At 53.6% G+C, this 18,379-nt stretch overlaps 1 protein-coding gene across 2 annotated transcripts; it reads right to left on the minus strand.

The window, feature by feature from the left end:
* Window positions 1-3,699: 3,699 nt before the first annotated feature.
* LOC142923294 (putative defense protein 3) lies at window positions 3,700-17,864 on the minus strand. Of its 2 annotated transcripts, none has more exons than XM_076064338.1 (6): window positions 17,587-17,864; window positions 15,073-15,287; window positions 13,496-13,605; window positions 11,573-11,682; window positions 8,741-8,805; window positions 3,700-4,379 (listed from the first exon to the last, which is right to left on the minus strand). In XM_076064338.1, exons 1-6 carry the CDS (start codon window positions 17,799-17,801, stop codon window positions 4,273-4,275), a joined length of 822 nt encoding a protein of 273 aa, XP_075920453.1. In that variant the 5' UTR covers window positions 17,802-17,864; the 3' UTR covers window positions 3,700-4,272. The 2 variants fall into 2 exon arrangements, with proteins under 2 accessions (XP_075920453.1, XP_075920454.1); XM_076064339.1 differs by lacking the exon at window positions 17,587-17,864 and adding an exon at window positions 17,230-17,514.
* Between the last annotated feature and the right edge of the window lie 515 nt (window positions 17,865-18,379).

Genomic DNA, 18,379 nt, shown 5'->3' on the forward strand with positions numbered 1-18,379 from the left:
ACAACAGTCCCAGACCACACCAAGACAACAACAACAACAATCCCAACCAGACAACACCAAGACAACAACAATCCCAGACCACACCAAGACAACAACAACAACAATCCCAACCAGACAACACCAAGACAACAACAATCCCAACCAGACCACACCAAGACAACAACAATCCCAACCAGACAACACCAAGACAACAACAATCCCAACCAGACAACACCAAGACAACAACAATCCCAACCAGACAACACCAAGACAACAACAGTCCCAGACAACACCAAGACAACAACAACAGTCCCAGACAACACCAAGACAACAACAATCCCAACCAGACCACACCAAGACAACAAAAACAGTCCCAGACAACACCAAGACAACAACAACAGTCCCAGATAACACCAAGACAACACAACATCGTAGCAGTCCCTCAACATCACAATGCAAAACTGTGGACCGGCTTCGACATTCAGTGACTCATCATCATCATCAGCGGCAGCTGCGGCCAGGTTCGCGTGAACCAATGCTGCTCGATCTGCCTGCAGTATTCACAGGCAAGGACGCCTCCCTCCCTCTCCCTGTGATGCTGGCTCCTCGTCGGATCGTGAGGTTTTTACATCGCGAGAACAACAACAACATCAACAACAACATCAACAACAACATCAACAACAACATCAACAACAACATCAACAACAACATCAACAACAACAACATCAACAACAACAACAACATCAACAACATCAACAACAACATCAACAACAACATCAACAACAACAACAGCGGCAACAACAGCGGCAACAACAACATCAACAACAACATCAACAACAACATCAACAACATCAACAACAATATCAACAACATCAACAACAACATCAACAACAACATCAACAACAACAACAACAGCGGCAACAACAACATCAACAACAACATCAACAACAACATCAACAACATCAACAACAACATCAACAACAACAACATCAACAACAACATCAACAACATCAACAACAACATCAACAACAACATCAACAACATCAACAACAACAACAGCGGCAGCAGCAGCAGCAGATCGCAACGCGCCCTCGCACGTGACTCGCTCCGTCTCAGAGAACGACTCAGAGAGAGAGAGCGGTGGGGGATGACTCAGAGAGAGAGGACGACTCAGGGAGAGAGGACGACTCAGAGAGAGAGAGGACGACTCGGAGAGAGAGGACGACTCAGAGAGAGAGGACGACTCAGAGAGAGGACGACTCAGAGAGAGAGAGAGGACGACTCAGAGAGAGAGAGGACGACTCAGAGAGAGAGGACGACTCAGTGAGAGAGGACGACTCAGAGAGAGAGGACGACTCAGAGAGAGAGGACGACTCAGAGAGAGAGAGGACGCGACTCAGAGAGAGAGAGAGGACGACTCAGAGAGAGAGGACGACTCAGAGAGAGGACGACTCAGAAAGAGAGAGGACGACTCAGAGAGAGAGAGAGGACGACTCAGAGAGAGAGGACGACTCAGAGAGAGAGAGGACGACTTAGAGAGAGAGAGGACGACTCAGAGAGAGAGGACGACTCAGAGAGAGAGGACGACTCAGAGAGCCGGAGCGACCAACGATTGCCCAAGCTCTGCAGTCCTCTACACATGAAGCTGTTATTGACCGATGAATGAGTGTCCATTCACGTGGGAGCGGTGGCACAGCGGTTGGGGCACTGCGCTACGAACCCGGCGGCCTCAGTTCGATTCCCGCTCACGGCCACCAAGTGCCGCTCCTGGGCCTCCCCAAGGTCGACTCAGCCTCAAATGAGTACCCGGTGCGGTGTGTAGTAAATATCGCCACTGGGAAGACAAAGGCGGTCGGGCGTGGTGAGGGCCACCCACCCCCTCGTGTGCCCCACGTCTGTTCAGGCTCCACGGGGGGTGAAGAGCCCCACGTCTGTTCAGGCTCCACGGGGGGTGAAGAGCCCCACGTCTGTTCAGGCTCCACGTGGGGTGAAGAGCCCCACGTCTGTTCAGGCCCCACGTCTGTTCAGGCTCCACGGGGGGTGAAGAGCCCCACGTCTGTTCAGGCTCCACGTGGGGTGAAGAGCCCCACGTCTGTTCAGGCTCCACGGGGGGTGAAGAGCCCCACGTCTGTTCAGGCTCCACGTGGGGTGAAGAGCCCCACGTCTGTTCAGTGTCAGCGGGGGGTTCAGGTAGAGCCAGGCCCGTGCTTGAACCCACGTTGGAGGGGTGCGTCAGCTGCCGCTGGGAACGCTGGCGGGCCATCTCTGTAAAGAACGCGACGTGAAGGTCCCACGATCACTCACGGAAGGTCGCCCTGGGGTTCCCACTCGGCCATCTTCTAGACTCGTCTGTATCACGGTGCCTAGGAGATGTTTACTTCCTCGCCTGATGTACACGAGGTCGTGGGTTTGATCCCGACCATGACAATGCCTGCTGCTGCTGCTGTATATTTAGAGTTTGCGTCTTTCTCACCCTCCCCGTGGTCTCGTGGATTTCTCCCCCTCCACATTTTAGAATCAACTTAACACGTTCACGGTATTTGCCTGCTATATATATCACACGGTGGTGATTATGGGATCAGCCACTTCGTTGAGCTACCATTTGTCGCTAGGTCGCTTCTGAAAAAGAGCTACATCAGCTCAGTGGGGCCGTATTACCTGGTAAATAAAACATCGTTTAGTTCAATTAAATAATAGACGTTTCGGGCCACAGCCCGCATTCTCCGTACCCGAGTACACACATTGTGTAAATGTTCCCTGTGCCGTAAAGAACGAGGACCACTGCCTAAAACGTCACCTTTTAATATCTCACACTAGAATTTGATTCACCACACAAGCCGTGTTGGTGTGTGTGGTGTGTGTGTGGTGTGAGTTGGGGTGGTGTGTGTGGTGTGTGTGGTGTGTGTGGTGTGTGTGGGGTGTGTGTGGTGTGTGTGTGGTGTGTGTGGTGTGAGTTGGGGTAGTGTGGGGTGTGTGTGGTGTGGGGTGTGTGTGGGGTGTGTGTGGTGTGAGTTGGGGTAGTGTGGTGTGTGTGGTGTGTGTGGTGTGAGTTGGTGTGTGTGGTGTGTGTGGTGTGTGTGGGGTGTGTGGGGTGTGTGTGTGTGTGGTGTGAGTTGGGGTAGTGTGGTGTGTGTGGTGTGGGGTGTGTGTGGTGTGAGTTGGGGTGGGGTGTGTGTGGTGTGGGGTGGTGTGGTGTTTGTGGTGTGTGTGTTGTGGGGTGGTGTGTGTAGTGTGTGTGGTGTGGTGTGGGGTGGTGTGGGGTGGTGTGGTGTTTGTGGTGTGTGTGGTGTGTGTGGTGTGTGTGTGGTGTGTGTGTGTGTGTGGTGTGTGTGGTGTGAGTTGAGGTGGTGTGTGTGGTGTGGGGTAGTGTGGTGTGTGTGGTGTGAGTTGAGGTGGTGTGTGTGGTGTGGGGTAGTGTGGGGTGGTGTGAGTTGGGGTGGTGTGGGGTGTTTGGTGTGGGGTGGTGTGGCGTGTGTAGTGTGTGTAGTGTGTGTAGTGTGGGGTGTGGTGTGTGTGGTGTGTGTAGTGTGTGTGGTGTGGGGTGGTGTGTGTGTGTGGTGTGTGTGTAGGGGTGGTGTGGTGTGTGTGTGGTGTGGGGTGGTGTGTGGTGTGTTTGTAAGAGTTGGGGTGTTGTGTGTGTGTGTAGTGTGTGTGGGGTGTTGTGTGTGTGTGTAGTGTATTCCGGAGTTCAGGCCCGGAAATAAATAAATAACCCCTCGCTTTTTGTGCTTTTTCATCCACGACCATTTTATTATCATCCACACCAAACATCAAGTGAAGTTTCACATCATTTAAAAATAAACCAACAGAGGCGTTAACCCTCGAACAGAAAGGTCTCAGGCGGGATGTGGCTGGAGAGGGGTGCGCCGTGCATCACGGACGAATAGGTCAAGTGCTGTTCGTGTCCGTGTGTGTGTGTGTTGGTGGGGAGCGGTAGTGTAGCGGTTAGCGCACTGCGCGTGTAGCTCACGGCCAACACCAGTGACGATTATCTGAACCGGTCCCGGGCCTCCCCTAGGTCGACTCAGCCTCAAATGAGTACCTGGTGCGGTGTGTAAACATCGCCACTAGGGAGACAAAGGCGGTCGGGCGTGGTGCTGGCCACCCACCCCCTCGTGTACCGTTCCGGCCTTCATAGGTGCTCGCTAACAGCACTTGCCCCTACAGTCTGTTAAGGCTATATGGGGGATCTTTGTGTGAGTGTGTGAGTGTGTGTGAGTGTGTGTCAGTGTCAGTGTCAGCGTGTGTATGAGAGTGAGTGTGTGACAGCGTGTGTGTGTGTGCCATCAACATCTAGACACGGGCTATCATAAAGACAATGATGCCCAGCGGCAGGGTCCACGCGATGGAGGCCGGAGACCGGAAAGTCGATCCGGGTCCTGCTCTGCAGGTGCTGTATCCTGCACACAGACAAAAGACAAAGATCCCCCGTGTAGCCTTAACAGACTGCTGGGGCAAGTGCTGTTAGTAGCGAGTAGCAGCACCTACGAAGGCCGGCACTGTGGCACACGAGGGGGCCTTTGTGACGTGCGTGAAGGTATGAGGATACGTGTGGGCGAGGTATGTGAGCAGGTATGTGTCTTCGTGCAGAGTGTACGGCATAGGAATTCGCTGACGTGAACGGGGAGAGGTGGCGCAGTGCGCTAACCACTGCGCCACCGCTCCAACTCGGTTTAATGCTCAAATTAAAATCTGTTTTTAGAAGGCAAGAGGTGAATCTACGTGGCCGATCTGTGGGTGTGACACGGAGCCAGATGACCTAGTTAGATATTGACAAAGGTCCCACCGTGTAGCCTCTAACAGACTGTTGCGGTAAGTGCTGTCAGCGAGTATCAGCACCTATGAAGGCCGGCACCGTGGCACACGAGGGGGGATGGGATTGTCAACCTTCACGCCCGGCCACCTTTGTCTCCCCCCAGTGGCGATGTTCCCCAAAAGACGATGTTCATGTAGGGGGGGCGGTCATGTAGCGGTTAGCGCTACGCTGCGCTTAGGACCCAGCTACGACCCAAGTTCGATTCCCGCTCACGTCCAACATCGGTGACGATTATCTGAACTGGTCCTGAGCCTCCCCTAGGTCGACTCAGCCTCAAATGAGTACCTGATGCGGTGTGTAGTAAACATCGCCACTGGGGAGCTGGCCACCCACCCCCTCGTGTGCCACAGTGCCGGCCTTCATAGGTGCTGCTCGCTAACAGCACTTGCCCCAACAGTCTGTTCAGGCTACCCGGGGAATTATTGTCTTTGTGTGAGTGTGGGTGTATGTGAGTGTGGGTGTATGCGAGTGTGTGTGCGTGTGTGCGTGTGAGTAAATTTGTGATTGAGCGAGTCTGAGCGTATACATATTCTTGGTTCTTTCGGTAAAGTCACGTAGAAGGGAAACAATAAAATAATAAAAATATAAAACAATAAAATTCTCACGAGGTTTCGACTGCAACACAAGCAATCATCATCAGATGTGAAAACCACAGCAAGACTTTTGAAAAAAGTGGCGGTTAATTTTTAACGTTAGCACCACGGAGAGCGATTTGACAGTTTGTTCAGATGGACGAGTCCATCTATGTTCGGAAAAGAGGAGGGGGGAGACGAAAATAATGGATGCGTTCTGAAAGCCACCATAAGCGTGAACAATCAATTAAGACCCGAAATGGTTTATCAAATCCTTCCAATGATTGCTAAGCCAGAATCCACCTTCTCGGTTGAAATTGTCTCTGTTTTTTTATACGTGGATAGCCTCATGAACGAATCTTTCATGGTAGCCAGATGGCTTGCAAAGAACCTCTGTCTTGGAGAAGTCAATGTAATGTGAGCCTACTGAATTATAACAATGATCTGCCACGGCCGAGGTGTTGGTCCTACCGTGTTTTAGGTGTGATTTGTGTTCACGAATGCGGTCCGAGACATGGCGTTTGGTTTCTCCAATGTGTGCGAGTGTGAGCATGTGAGTCTGTGTGTGTGTGTGAGTGCGAGTCTGTATGTGTGCGAGTGAGTGTGTGCGAGTGAGTCTGTGTGTGTGTGTGTGAGTCTGTGTGTGCGAGTGAGTGAGTCTGTGTGAGTGCGAGTGAGTGAGTCTGTGTGAGTGAGTCTGTGTGAGTGAGTCTGTGTGTGTGAGTGAGTCTGTGTGTGTGTGTGTGAGTCTGTGTGGAGCTGATCTGCTCTCTGACCATCGACTAGTCATCTGCAAGATGCGCCTGCCATTCTTCCACTCTGGTGGTGGGTGTACACCCAGGACCCCATTCCAACCTAAAGTGGCCTGGTCTCAGTTAGCTGATGAAAGTTGCAAGGGAGAATTCCATCATCGCTTGCGGCTGGGGTTGGCATCGTCCCCCACTCCTCCTGATGTCGAGGGTAAATGGGCGAGGTTTAGGACTGTGACTCATGCAGCTGCAATGGCTGCTTTGGGTATGCGGTCCAGACCTCCCCAGAGACCCTGGCTGACAGAGGAGGTGTTCAGGATAGTTTATAAAAAGCGACAGGCCCACTGTCATCGGCTACAGAATCCCACGTGAGAGAATGAGGAGGCTTACCGCAGCCTTCGCTCGGAGGTTCGGAGAGCCATGAGGCGCTGCAAGGATGGGTGGTGGTCGCAGGTTGCTGAGGAGATGGAGTCTGCCTCAGTGGCCCGCGATCACAAATCTCTATTTAACTCCATCAAAAAAGTAACCTGCAGCGCCACACCTAATGCCATCATTAGGGGAAAAAACGATGTTCCAATCTCCAACCCCAGGAACAGGTTTGCAGATTTGCTGAGCATTTATGTGAGGTCCTGAGAGAGGGGAAACCCCTCTGCCAGGAAAACATCGTGGCACAAAGTGGGGATGACCCTGCTGAGGCTGCGGTGCCTCAAACATTGTAAGAAGTCACCCCCTGTGAGTGGCTGGCTGAGGTGCCATCTGTTGAGGAAGTACTGAAAGCCAGGGAAGGCACCGGGCAGAGATGATCTCCCAAGCGAAATGCTGAGGGAGGGTGGCGTTTGTGCACAGACTGCCCTATATGACATCATAACAACAGTCTGGACCACTGGACGGGTTCCGCAGGATTGGAAGGATGCCCTTGTGGTCCCCATCTTTAAGAAGGGGGACCCGCACAGACTGTAACAACTACAGGGGTATCTCACTCCTAAGTGTGCCGGGAAGGTCCTGGCAAGGATTATTCAACATCGCCTTGCCAGGCACGCTGACGAGAGGCTTGCGGAGCCCCAATGTGGTTTCAGGAAAGGGCGGTCCTGCACAGATGCCATATTTTCTGTCCGTCTGCTACAGCAGAGGTGTAGGGAATTCCAACAAGACCTACATCTCTGCTTTATTGACCTGGTCAAGGCCTATGATACCATCAGTAGGCCTGGGCTCTAGGTTGTTCTTCGTGCTTTTGGAGTCCCTGACCCCCTGCTCACGATCATTAAGGACCTTCAGGATGATGAGCGGGCCCGGGTAAAACTACGTGGCCGGGAGTCAGAGCCATTCCCTGTACACCTTGGGGTGCGACAGGGATATCCTCTGGCTCCCACATTATTTAACATCTATTTTGACCACGTAGTTCGTGAAGCCTTCAATAGCTGTACTGGGGGAATCTCCATTTGGTACAGATATAATGGGAGGCTGATCGATGCCCGGGTGCGGTCAAGGGATGGCTCCCTATTGCTCAACCAAGTTATGTATGCCGATGATTTCGTAATAGCTGCTCATTCAGAGGAGGAGTTGGAGACGCTGTTGCTGAGACTGGAGCGTGCCACTAAGAGTTGGGGCCTTACCATCAGCCCCACCAAAACTAAGCACCTGCCTGGGTATTGTGTACCATCGGACACTCCACCCCCACAACTCCCAATCGGTGATGGGGCAGTTGTGGAGAGAGTGGAGAGTTTCCCATACCTGGGCAGTGTGCTTATGACCGGCTCCAGTTTAACAGCAGAGGTCTCACTCCAAATCAGTCGAGCGGAAATATCTTTTCATCGGTTGCGTAACGCTCTGTGGAAGCTACCTGGTCTGTCGCTCCGCACTAAGCTTCAGGTCTTCTCGGCCACGGTCATTCCCTCCCTTCTCTACGCTTGCGAAACGTGAACCCCCTTAATGGAACATCTTTGCTGGTTAGAAACATTTAGGCTAGCCTGCCTACGATCCATCCTGGGTTTAACCAGGCTGAATTGTGTGAGGAGCTCACAAATCCTTGAAAGATCTGGGCAAGGTCCCATCGGTGAGCTCCTCCAGCAGGCAAGGCTGCGTTGGCTGGGTCATGTAGCCCACATGCCCAGCCACCATATGCCGAAACAGCTTTTGTTCAGCCGGATCAAGGGGGCTAAACGGGCGCGGCACGGGCTAGAGAAGAGATGGAGTGATGTGGTACAAGAGACGTGGAGCTGAGTGGACTTGCCGATGGCTGGTACCAGCGGTGTCAAGATCGGCCTCTGTGGAGGAGGCTCGTGAAGGATGCTACTGGGCAGTTGGAGGCAGTCGCCCTCCAACAAAAACGGAGGGCGGAGGAGCGACGCTCACAACAACGAGCGGAGCGCCGGGTGGCTAAAGCACAGCAGGTTGGCACAGTAGGGGGCACAGTTGGTGCACCAGCCAGTCATCTCAGTCAGTCGACCCGTGGCACCTGGGTCTGCCCCGTGACCTCCTGCCAGCGGGCGTTCGACACTTCACGTGGCCTCAAGGTGCACATGGCCTGGCACAAGCGTCGTGGTGACGTCACCGCCACTTAGTGGCGAATGGCGGTTGTTGTTGTTGTGTGAGTCTGTGCGTGTGTGTGAGTCTGTGTGTGCTACCTTGGGCCGTGACGGTTGTGGACTTGATCTTAATCCACGCGTTCTTGTCCTGAGCAACGGTCGCCCTGTGGGCACAACGGGAACTCACATCATCGTCATCATCATCATCATCGTCATCATCATCGTCGTCGTCGTCGTCATTGTCATCATCGTGGTGGTGGTGATGGTGGTGAGGGTGATGATGGTGATGGTGGGGCACAGACGGTGCATCAGTCAACCAAATGGCATCTGGGCTCTGTCCTGTGACCTCCCCCTGCCAGCCACGAGAGCCTCCGACACTTGCACGTGACGGCGGCCTCACAAAGTGCACCTAGCCTGGCACGGGCGCGCGTGGTGACGGCGCCGTCACTTATTGAGGAATGGCGGGAAGTTGGAATCGGTATTGGAGAGTGGTGGCGCAGCAGTTTATCACAGACAAAGATCCCCCGTGTAGCCTTAACAGACTGTTGGGGCAAGTGCTGTCAGCGAGCACCTATGAAGGCCGGCACGGCACACGAAGGGGGTGGGTGGCCAACACCACGCCCGGCCGCCTTTGTCTCCCCAGTGACGATGTTTACTACACACCACTGCACCATACTCTTTGGTTCTTTCCGTAAAGTCACGTAGGTATAAAATATAAATAAATCACGACGTTTCGATTGCAACACAAGCAATCATCATCAGGTGGGAAAACCACAGCAAGAAAAACTTTTTTTGCTGAAGTGGGGGAGAGAGATGCCGTGGTAAGAGGTTTTATAGGCGAGAAAGGGGGGAGGGGCAAGGGGGGGAGAGGGAGGAGGGGGTGGGGGTGTGGGGTAGGGGGAGCGCTGCGTGGTGGACGCTAGGAGAGGGAAGTGAGGCTGGGGGGGGGGGGAGGAGTGGGCGGGGCTGGAAGTGGGAGGCCGAGAGCGCTGGGGATGCGGGGGTGAAGTTAACTCGGAAAAATAGACCCGGCAGATACGATAGACGACAACCACTACAAAGCAGTTAGGGTTTTCTAGATTTGAAGCTTTCGTGACTGCAAGGATCCATATACTCTTTGGTTCTATTCGGTAAAGTCACGTAGGTAAAAAATAATAAAAAAGAAAACAACAAAAAATTAAAAATCACGACGTTTTGGCCACAACACAAGTGGCCTTCATCAGGTGAAGGGACCAAACTGTCCAGAGGACAGCGTTGGAGTGAAGAAAGTCAAGCGCAGGTCGCCTCCTTTAAGCTGCGAGGGGCTAAACAGAAAACGCCTTGACAAAGGAATTAGCATAAAATGTACTACTGTGAAAGCTTGGAATTAGCATAAAATGGCATTACACCACCGTGAGAGTTTGGAATGCCACTAATTGAATAAATATACTGTAGCATTGAAAATTAGTTTAATGTTTGGTTCGATTTAGAACATCTTTCCAATGGTTGCTTAATTTGAAACCATCTTCTCGGTTGAAATTGTGTCTGTGTTTGTAAATCTGAATTGCCTCGTGTACAAATCTCTGATAAAAAAAAAAACCCGTGGGTTTGCAGAGGACCTTGGTATCGGAGAAAATTATATCGTGATCACCCACAGCGTTGTAACAGTGATCAGCTACGGCAGAAGAATTCGTTCTGCCGTGTTTCAAATCTGATTTGTGCTCGCGAATTCGGTCAGAGACGTGTCGCTTTGTCTCCCCGATATAGCAATCACCGCAGGTACAACTCAATTTGCACAGTACCCCGGGGTTTACAAATTGATCTTTTGGTCAAAACCGAAAGTCAACCCAAAGTTCACTTTTTGGCTTCGGCCGAAACCGAAACGATGCTGAAAGAGGCCATTTGCCAACTCTCGGCACCAAAACCAAAACCGAATTTCGATCGGCCTCTAATTTGATGGTTGGGTGTATGGAATTGATGTGGTTGAGAAATTGGTTCAAAGCTGGCAGGCCATGTGGCCAAATGACGAAAGTGTCATCTACATATCTCTTCCGCAAGGAAGGACGTAGGGTGGATGTCTGGATGGCATCTGTTTCAAATTTCTCCATGAAAACATTTGCTACCACTGGAGATAAGGGGGGACCCATGGGGGTACCTTCGTTTTGTTTGTAGAAAGGACCATTCCAGGTGAAGTAAGTGTTGGTAAGGCCAGTGCCTAACCAGATTAGGTACATCAGGATTCAGTCCATTTTGGACTAATTATTCAATTATTGCTAAGGTGTCAGGTACAGGAACCTTCGTAAACAGAGAAACTACATCAAAGCTGACGAGCAAATCATCTGGGGACAGTGAAATGCCCTTGATTAGAGAGACCAAGTGAGCTGAGTTGTGTACTGCTGAGGTGGTCTTGCCCGTGAATGGAAGCAAGGTGTCAGACAAAAAAAACTTTTTCTTGCTGTGGTTTTCCCACCTGATGATGATTGCTTGTGTTGCAATCGAAACGTCGTGATTTATTAGATTTTATACCTACGTGACTTTACGGAAATAACCAAAGAGTATGGGTTCCTGCAGTCACGAAAGCTTCAAACCACTGCACCAGATACTCATTTGAGGCGGAGTCGACCTATGACTGGCTCAGATAATCTGTCACTGGTGTTGGTTGGTGGCTGTGAGCGGGAATCGACCCGGGATTCGGAGCGGGGCGCGGTAACCGCTACTACTCCCCACACACAGACAGACACACAGACACACACAGATAACAAAGACACACAGATAACAAAGACACACACACACAGACACACCGACACACACTATAACAAAGCCACACACACACAGACATACACACAGATAACAAAGACACACAGACACACACACAGATAACAAAGACACACAGACACTCGCACACACTCCGACACACACACACAGACACTCACACAGATACCAAAGCCTTACACAAACTCGACGCTGGCTGGCGCTGCGCACTTGGGAGAAGTCCAGGTGTAAATGGAGTTGATCTTAACCGTCTCGCTGCTATGGGTCATCGTGTCACTCGCAGACGAGCACTAGGGGGGGAGTGAATGGGGGAGGGAAGAGAGGGAGGGGAGGGGATGAGAGGGAGGGGAGGGGAGGAGGGGGAGGGGAGGGAGGGGGAGGAGAGGGAGGGGAGGGAGAAGAGAGGGAGGGGAGAGGAGGAGAGGGAGGGGAGAGGAGGAGAGGGAGGGGAGGAGGGGGAGAGGGGGAGGGGAGGAGGGAGAGGGGGAGGGGAGGAGGGGGAGGGGAGGGAGGGGAGGAGAAGAGAGGGAGGGGAGGGAGAGGGAGGGGAGGGAGAAGGGGGAGGGGGTAGGGAGGGAGGGGGCACGCTAAAATTATAAAACTGGTGACGAATTGGCCACGTTCTATTTACGTGACGACTCTTACTAATTGGCTGTGTCGGGTAGTGGCGGGTTTAACGACATTTATATATTTACGTGATCTAACCCAAAAGCCCTGTATTATGGATGATATTGGTCGCGAAAGCCGACTGCGTGTTAAACTGTAATAAAAGGAGCTTGGCTTTTTTGCGTTACATCGCGTCAATATATAAATGTTGTGTCGTTAAACCCGCCGCCACCACCACCACCACCACCCGACACAGCCAGGCAGTAAGGAGGTTTGTGTCGCGTACACACAACGTGCACGATTGGTTACGTAGTTCAGCGCGAACCAGGTGTGTGTTGGAAAGTAAAAAAAAACATTTCCGAATCTGGCTATCGCCAGATGAGTCTGCTGGTTGTTGTTGTTGTAACCACCAGCGAAACGTCACGGTACTCGAACTGTAAACGTTGTGAGTTTACTGCCCAACACAAAACCGGTTAGTGCTAAACTAGTAACTAATTTGGTTACGATTTGTGATCATATCACACTCCGACCATTACGTCGCCAAGTATGAGAACTAAAATTCCTTTCGTGTTCACGGGTGGTAGTGGTCCAGGTGGGGGTCAGTGTGTGTGGGTGGTAGTGGTGCAGGTGGGGGTCAGTGTGTGTGGGTGGTAGTGGTCCAGGTGGAGCTCTGTGTGTGTGGGTGGTAGTGGTCCAGGTGGGGCTTGGTGTGTGTGGGTGGTAGTGACCCAGGTGGGGATCGGTGTGTGTGGGTGGTACGGTGTGTGTGTGTGTGTGTGGTACGGTGTGTGTGTGTGTGTGTGGTACGGTGTGTGTGTGTGTGGTACGGTGTGTGTGTGTGTGGTACGGTGTGTGTGTGTGGTACGGTGTGTGTGTGTGTGTGTGGTACGGTGTGTGTGTGGTACGGTGTGTGTGTGTGGTACGGTGTGTGTGGTACGGTGTGTGTGGTACGGTGTGTGTGTGTGTGGTACGGTGTGTGTGTGTGTGTGTGGTACGGTGTGTGTGTGTGTGGTACGGTGTGTGTGTGTGGTACGGTGTGTGTGTGTGTGGTACGGTGTGTGTGTGGTACGGTGTGTGTGTGTGTGGTACGGTGTGTGTGGTACGGTGTGTGTGTGTGTGGTACGGTGTGTGTGTGTGTGTGTGGTACGGTGTGTGTGTGTGTGGTACGGTGTGTGTGTGTGTGGTACGGTGTGTGTGTGTGTGGTACGGTGTGTGTGTGTGGTACGGTGTGTGTGTGTGGTACGGTGTGTGTGTGTGTGGTACGGTGTGTGTGTGGTACGGTGTGTGTGTGTGTGGTACGGTGTGTGTGGTACGGTGTGTGTGTGTGTGTGGTACGGTGTGTGTGTGTGTGGTACGGTGTGTGTGTGTGTGGTACGGTGTGTGTGTGTGTGGTACGGTGTGTGTGTGGTACGGTGTGTGTGTGGTACGGTGTGTGTGTGGTACGGTGTGTGTGTGGTACGGTGTGTGTGTGGTACGGTGTGTGTGTGTGTGTGGTACCGTCATGAGCTTGGTGTTTGAGGGCGGAGTGGCCCAGGTCCCAACGGGAGTGGTGGAGCCCGGAGCCCGGGCCTGCATGATCACACCTTGGTAGGTTCCCTTCACGGTCACTGATGGGGGGGGCACCGGGGAGGGGGTGGGGGTGGGGGGTTCGTGTGCCCACATTCAGCTCACGGGCAGCCGACGTCAACAATAAACATCTCGAGCCTCCACGGGCCTCAACCTTCCCACGCCGCCAATGGCTTCACCGTCAACCGAATCGAGACAGGGTGGGGGAGAGGGGGCACCGGGGGTGTGGGGGGGGGCACCGGGGGGTGGGGGGGGGGGCACCGGGGGTGGGGGGGGGGCACCGGGGGTGGGGGGGGGGCACCAATCCCGAACCGCCGACCGCCATCGTGAAGACGAAGAGGAAGAGATTGATTTTTTTTTCTCATAATTGGGTGGGGAAAGAGAAAAACAACTCCACCCGGATGAATGTTGGGTTATAGTCCACGTTGTATGTCGTGCCACCCTCCTCACCTGGTGAGTTCGAGCTGAGGCGGTCGCAGGTGAGTCTCTCTCGAACTCACCTGGTGAGTTCGAGAGAGACTCGCAGGCGGATTTGGCAACGTTCACTCACCGACTCACTTCACCTACACAATCACTCACCCAGCCACTCACCCAATCACTTACCCAATCACTCACCCACCCAATCACTCACCCACCCAATCACTCAGCCACCCAATCACTCAGCCACCCACTCACCCAATCACCCATCCAATAACTCATCCACCCAATCACTCACCCACATAATCATTCACCCAGCCACTCACTCAGGCACCCACCTAATCACTCACCCTAACAATCACTCAGCCACACAATCACTCAGCCACCCACTCACTCAGCCACCCACTCACTCAGCCACCCACTCACTCAACCACCCACTCACTCAGCCACCCACTCACTCAGCCACCCACTCACTCAGCCACCCACTCACTCAGCCACCCACTCACTCAGCCACCCACTCACTCAGCCACCCACTCACCCACACAATCACTCACCCACACAGTCACCCATCCAATCACTCACCCACCAATCACCCAATCACTCACCCATCCAATCACCCAATCACTCACCCATCCAATCACCCAATCACTCACCCAATAACCCACCCAATCACTCACCCATCCCTCACTCACCCACTCACGAACGAGGATAGTAACCACGGTGGTACAAGGAGGTGACTGCCCGCCATTTGAGCGAGCCAGCGAGTGACCGACCTGAATGAGTGAGTGGATCATCGCAGAGCCTCTCCCCCCTCTACCTCATCACCACCTCCCCCCTCTACCTCCTCACCACCTCCCCCCTCTACCTCCTCACCACCTCCCCCCTCTACCTCCTCACCACCTCCCCCCTCTACCTCCTCACCACCTCCCCCCTCTACCTCCTCACCACCTCCCCCCTCTACCCCCTCACCCTCTCCCCCCTCTACCTCTTCACCACCTCCCCCCTCTACCTCCTCACCACCTCCCCCCTCTACCTCCTCACCACCTCCCCACCCCCACCCCCTCACCACCTCCCCACCCCCACCTCCTCACCAGTGAGGCTGGAGGTGTTGGTGAAGGTCGTCCCCGAGACGTCGATGCTGTAGGCGAGGCTGCCGACGGCCGCCCCGTGGCCCGGGGTCATGGAGCTGCAGGTTTGGGTGGGGGCCCCTTCCGCGTAGGCCTCGGCCCCCCGCGGGGCCCCCCAGCACGCGAGGAGGAGGAGGGGGAGGGGGAACCACGCTGACATCCGCGGCCTCATGGGAGCTCTGCACGGCACGGGGGGGGGGGGGGGGGCAGGTGGTGAGGATGCAGGTGGTGAGGATGCAGGTGGTGAGGATGCAGGTGGTGAGGATGCAGGTGGTGAGGATGCACGTGGTGAGGATGCACGTGGTGAGGATGCAGGTGATGAGGATGCAGGTGGTGAGGATGCACGTGGTGAGGATGCACGTGGTGAGGATGCACGTGGTGAGGATGCACGTGGTGAGGATGCACGTGGTGAGGATGCAGGTGGTGAGGATGCAGGTGGTGAGGATGCAGGTGGTGAGGATGCAGGTGGTGAGGATGCAGGTGGTGAGGATGCAGGTGGTGAGGATGCACGTGGTGAGGATGCGATGGTGAGGATGCACGTGGTGAGGATGCAGGTGGTGAGGATGCAGGTGGTGAGGATGCACGTGGTGAGGATGCGATGGTGAGGATGCAGGTGGTGAGGATGCACGTGGTGAGGATGCGATGGTGAGGATGCAGGTGGTGAGGATGCACGTGGTGAGGATGCGATGGTGAGGATGCACGTGGTGAGGATGCAGGTGGTGAGGATGCAGGTGGTGAGGATGCACGTGGTGAGGATGCGATGGTGAGGATGCAGGTGGTGAGGATGCACGTGGTGAGGATGCGATGGTGAGGATGCACGTGGTGAGGATGCACGTGGTGAGGATGCACGTGGTGAGGATGCACGTGGTGAGGATGCACGTGGTGAGGATGCACGTGGTGAGGATGGGGGTGGGGGAGGGGCAGGTGGGGGGTTTATGTGAAGCCTGCCACCTCTCTGCAGCTTCTGGCCACGTGACCCGCAGGTGGACAGCCAAGGGGAGCGGTGGTGCAGCGGTTAGCGCTTAGCTCCGAACCCGCCCACGAGCCGAGTTCGATTCCCGCTCACGGTCAGCACCGGTGACGGCGATGACCTCAACCGGTCCTGGTGGGCCTCACCTAGGTCAACTCAGCCTCAAACAAGTACCTGGCTTGGTGTGTGCACCACGTGTAGCAGCTGCTGCACCACGTGTAGTACTGTGTGTGTTTAAGGTTAGCAATTTGTCGTAAGGTTAGCGATTTTCCGGCTGTATAGCAAATGAAAAAATACAATGACTTTACTATGCAAGTAAAACAATTGTGTTTTAATATTTGTGTTTATTTAGTGCCCCTTCATAGCATATCCTCCAGGCCCCACACAAGCTTCATCCGGCAGTGCACGGGGGATCTTTGTGTTTGTGTGTGACCTGCCAGCAGCAGCAACGACCACTTCACGTGATAGCTTTGAAGGCGCACCTAGCCTGGCACGAGAGCGCCGTGGTGACAAAGATCCCCCGTATAGGCTTGTAGGGGCAAGTGATATCGACGAGCAGCAGCACCTGTGAAGGCTACCGGCACCGTGGCACACGAGGGGGTGGGTGGCCAGCACCACGCCCGGCCGCCTTTGTCTCCCCAGTGGCGACGTTTACACATCGCACCAGGTACTACATTTGAGGCCCAGCTGGCCTGGTAACGCTAAATGTTACGCCACACACACAGATACATACACAGAGATACATACAGAGAGACACATACACAGAGAGATACATACACACTCACAGATACATACACACTCACATATGCATACACACTCACAGATACATACACACTCACAGATACATACACACTCACATATACATACACACTCACAGATACATACACACTCACAGATACATACACAGAGAGATACATACACACAGATACATACACACACACAGATACACACACAGATATATACAGACACAGAGGACCCGGAGAAGAGAGATACCGAAAACTCCAAACATACAGCAGGCGTCATGGTCGGGATCGTACCCACGACCTCCTGTACACCTGGCGAGGTAGTCAACATCTCGCTCCCATGTCCAATCAGACTCGTTACACTGCAGGAGGAACTCGGCACGTCCAGTACAGAAGCCAGATCCTTACCTTGACCGTGAAACTCGAGACACTTGGCGTACAACGACCTTCAAAGGTGCAGCTCGCCTGGCACGAGACGTGACCAGAGACGGGTTGGTGTCAGCTGGGTGTCGCGCTCGCTCTGCGATGTGCACGCTGGGGTTGCTTGGTTCCAGACGTAGCAGTGACTCAATACGCCAGCACAGCCGAGATCATTTATAGCCAAGTGGCCACCCCCACCACCACACGAGGCATCAAGGTGCCTTGGGAGATGTTGACTACCTCGCCAGGTATGCAGGGGGGGGGGGGTGGTGGGTTGGATCTCAACCCTGACCACGCCTGCTGCTGCTGCTGTATATTTGCGTGTGGTTAGGAGATGTTGACTACCTCGCCTGGTGTGCGGGAGGTCGTCTTGTAGATTTGGAGTTTTGCGATGTCTCTCTCTCCGTGGTCACGCGGATTTTTCTCCGGGTCTCTCCGGCCCCCCGCCCGCCTCCTCCACATTTAGAATCGACAACCTCACGCGATTCCAGTAAATGCTGTAAATGTCCACGTGGTGATGATGATGGTAATGCTGAAAATCCGCTGCGTTGAGCTATCATTTGCGGATGGGGGGAAAAATATAACAGTCACATTTCTAGTTGTCGAGTTCACTCGTGAACTTGCATTACAGGTTTGGCGAGCCGCCTGGAGCGGTTTGCTGTGTGGGCGATGATGATGATGATTATGAGCCCTGCGTTGTAACCTCAAACTCCACGGGTCAGAATCATGAACGAGAATTGTTTATTGCAGACTGGAAGAATGCGGTGAGCCTACGAAATATGGCTTGTGCTTTGTTCGCAGTCGTAATCGGAGGTGCGGGCATTGTGTGTGTTCTGTGTGCTGTGTGTGTGTGCTGTGTGTGTGCTGTGTGTGTGCTGTGTGTGTGTGTGCTGTGTTTGTGTGCTGTGTGTGTGCTGTGTGTGTGTGCTGTGTTTGTGTGCTGTGTTTGTGTGCTGTGTGTGTGCTGTGTGTGTGTGCTGTGTTTGTGTGCTGTGTGTGTGTGCTGTGTGTGTGTGTGTGCTGTGTGTGTGTGTGTGCTGTGTGTGTGTGTGTGTGCTGTGTTTGTGTGTGCTGTGTTTGTGTGTGCTGTGTGTGTGTGCTGTGTTTGTGTGTGCTGTGTTTGTGTGTGCTGTGTTTG

The sequence above is a fragment of the Petromyzon marinus genome, unplaced genomic scaffold (assembly GCF_048934315.1).
Source record: "Petromyzon marinus isolate PM22_M1 ecotype Great Lakes invasive population unplaced genomic scaffold, UKy_Petmar_22M1.pri1.0 PM_Scaffold_4, whole genome shotgun sequence".
Classification (NCBI taxonomy): domain Eukaryota; kingdom Metazoa; phylum Chordata; class Hyperoartia; order Petromyzontiformes; family Petromyzontidae; genus Petromyzon; species Petromyzon marinus.

Coding starts and splice junctions, on each gene's coding strand:
- LOC142923294 (XM_076064338.1), bottom strand. CDS start 17,801: ATGATAGCTCAACGCAGCGGATTTTCAGCATTACCATCATCATCACCA. Junction 13,606..15,072: donor CAACACCTCCAGCCTCACTG/GTGAGGAGGTGG, acceptor CCCCCCCATCAG/TGACCGTGAAGGGAACCTAC. Junction 11,683..13,495: donor CAAACACCAAGCTCATGACG/GTACCACACACA, acceptor CTCCCCCCCTAG/TGCTCGTCTGCGAGTGACAC.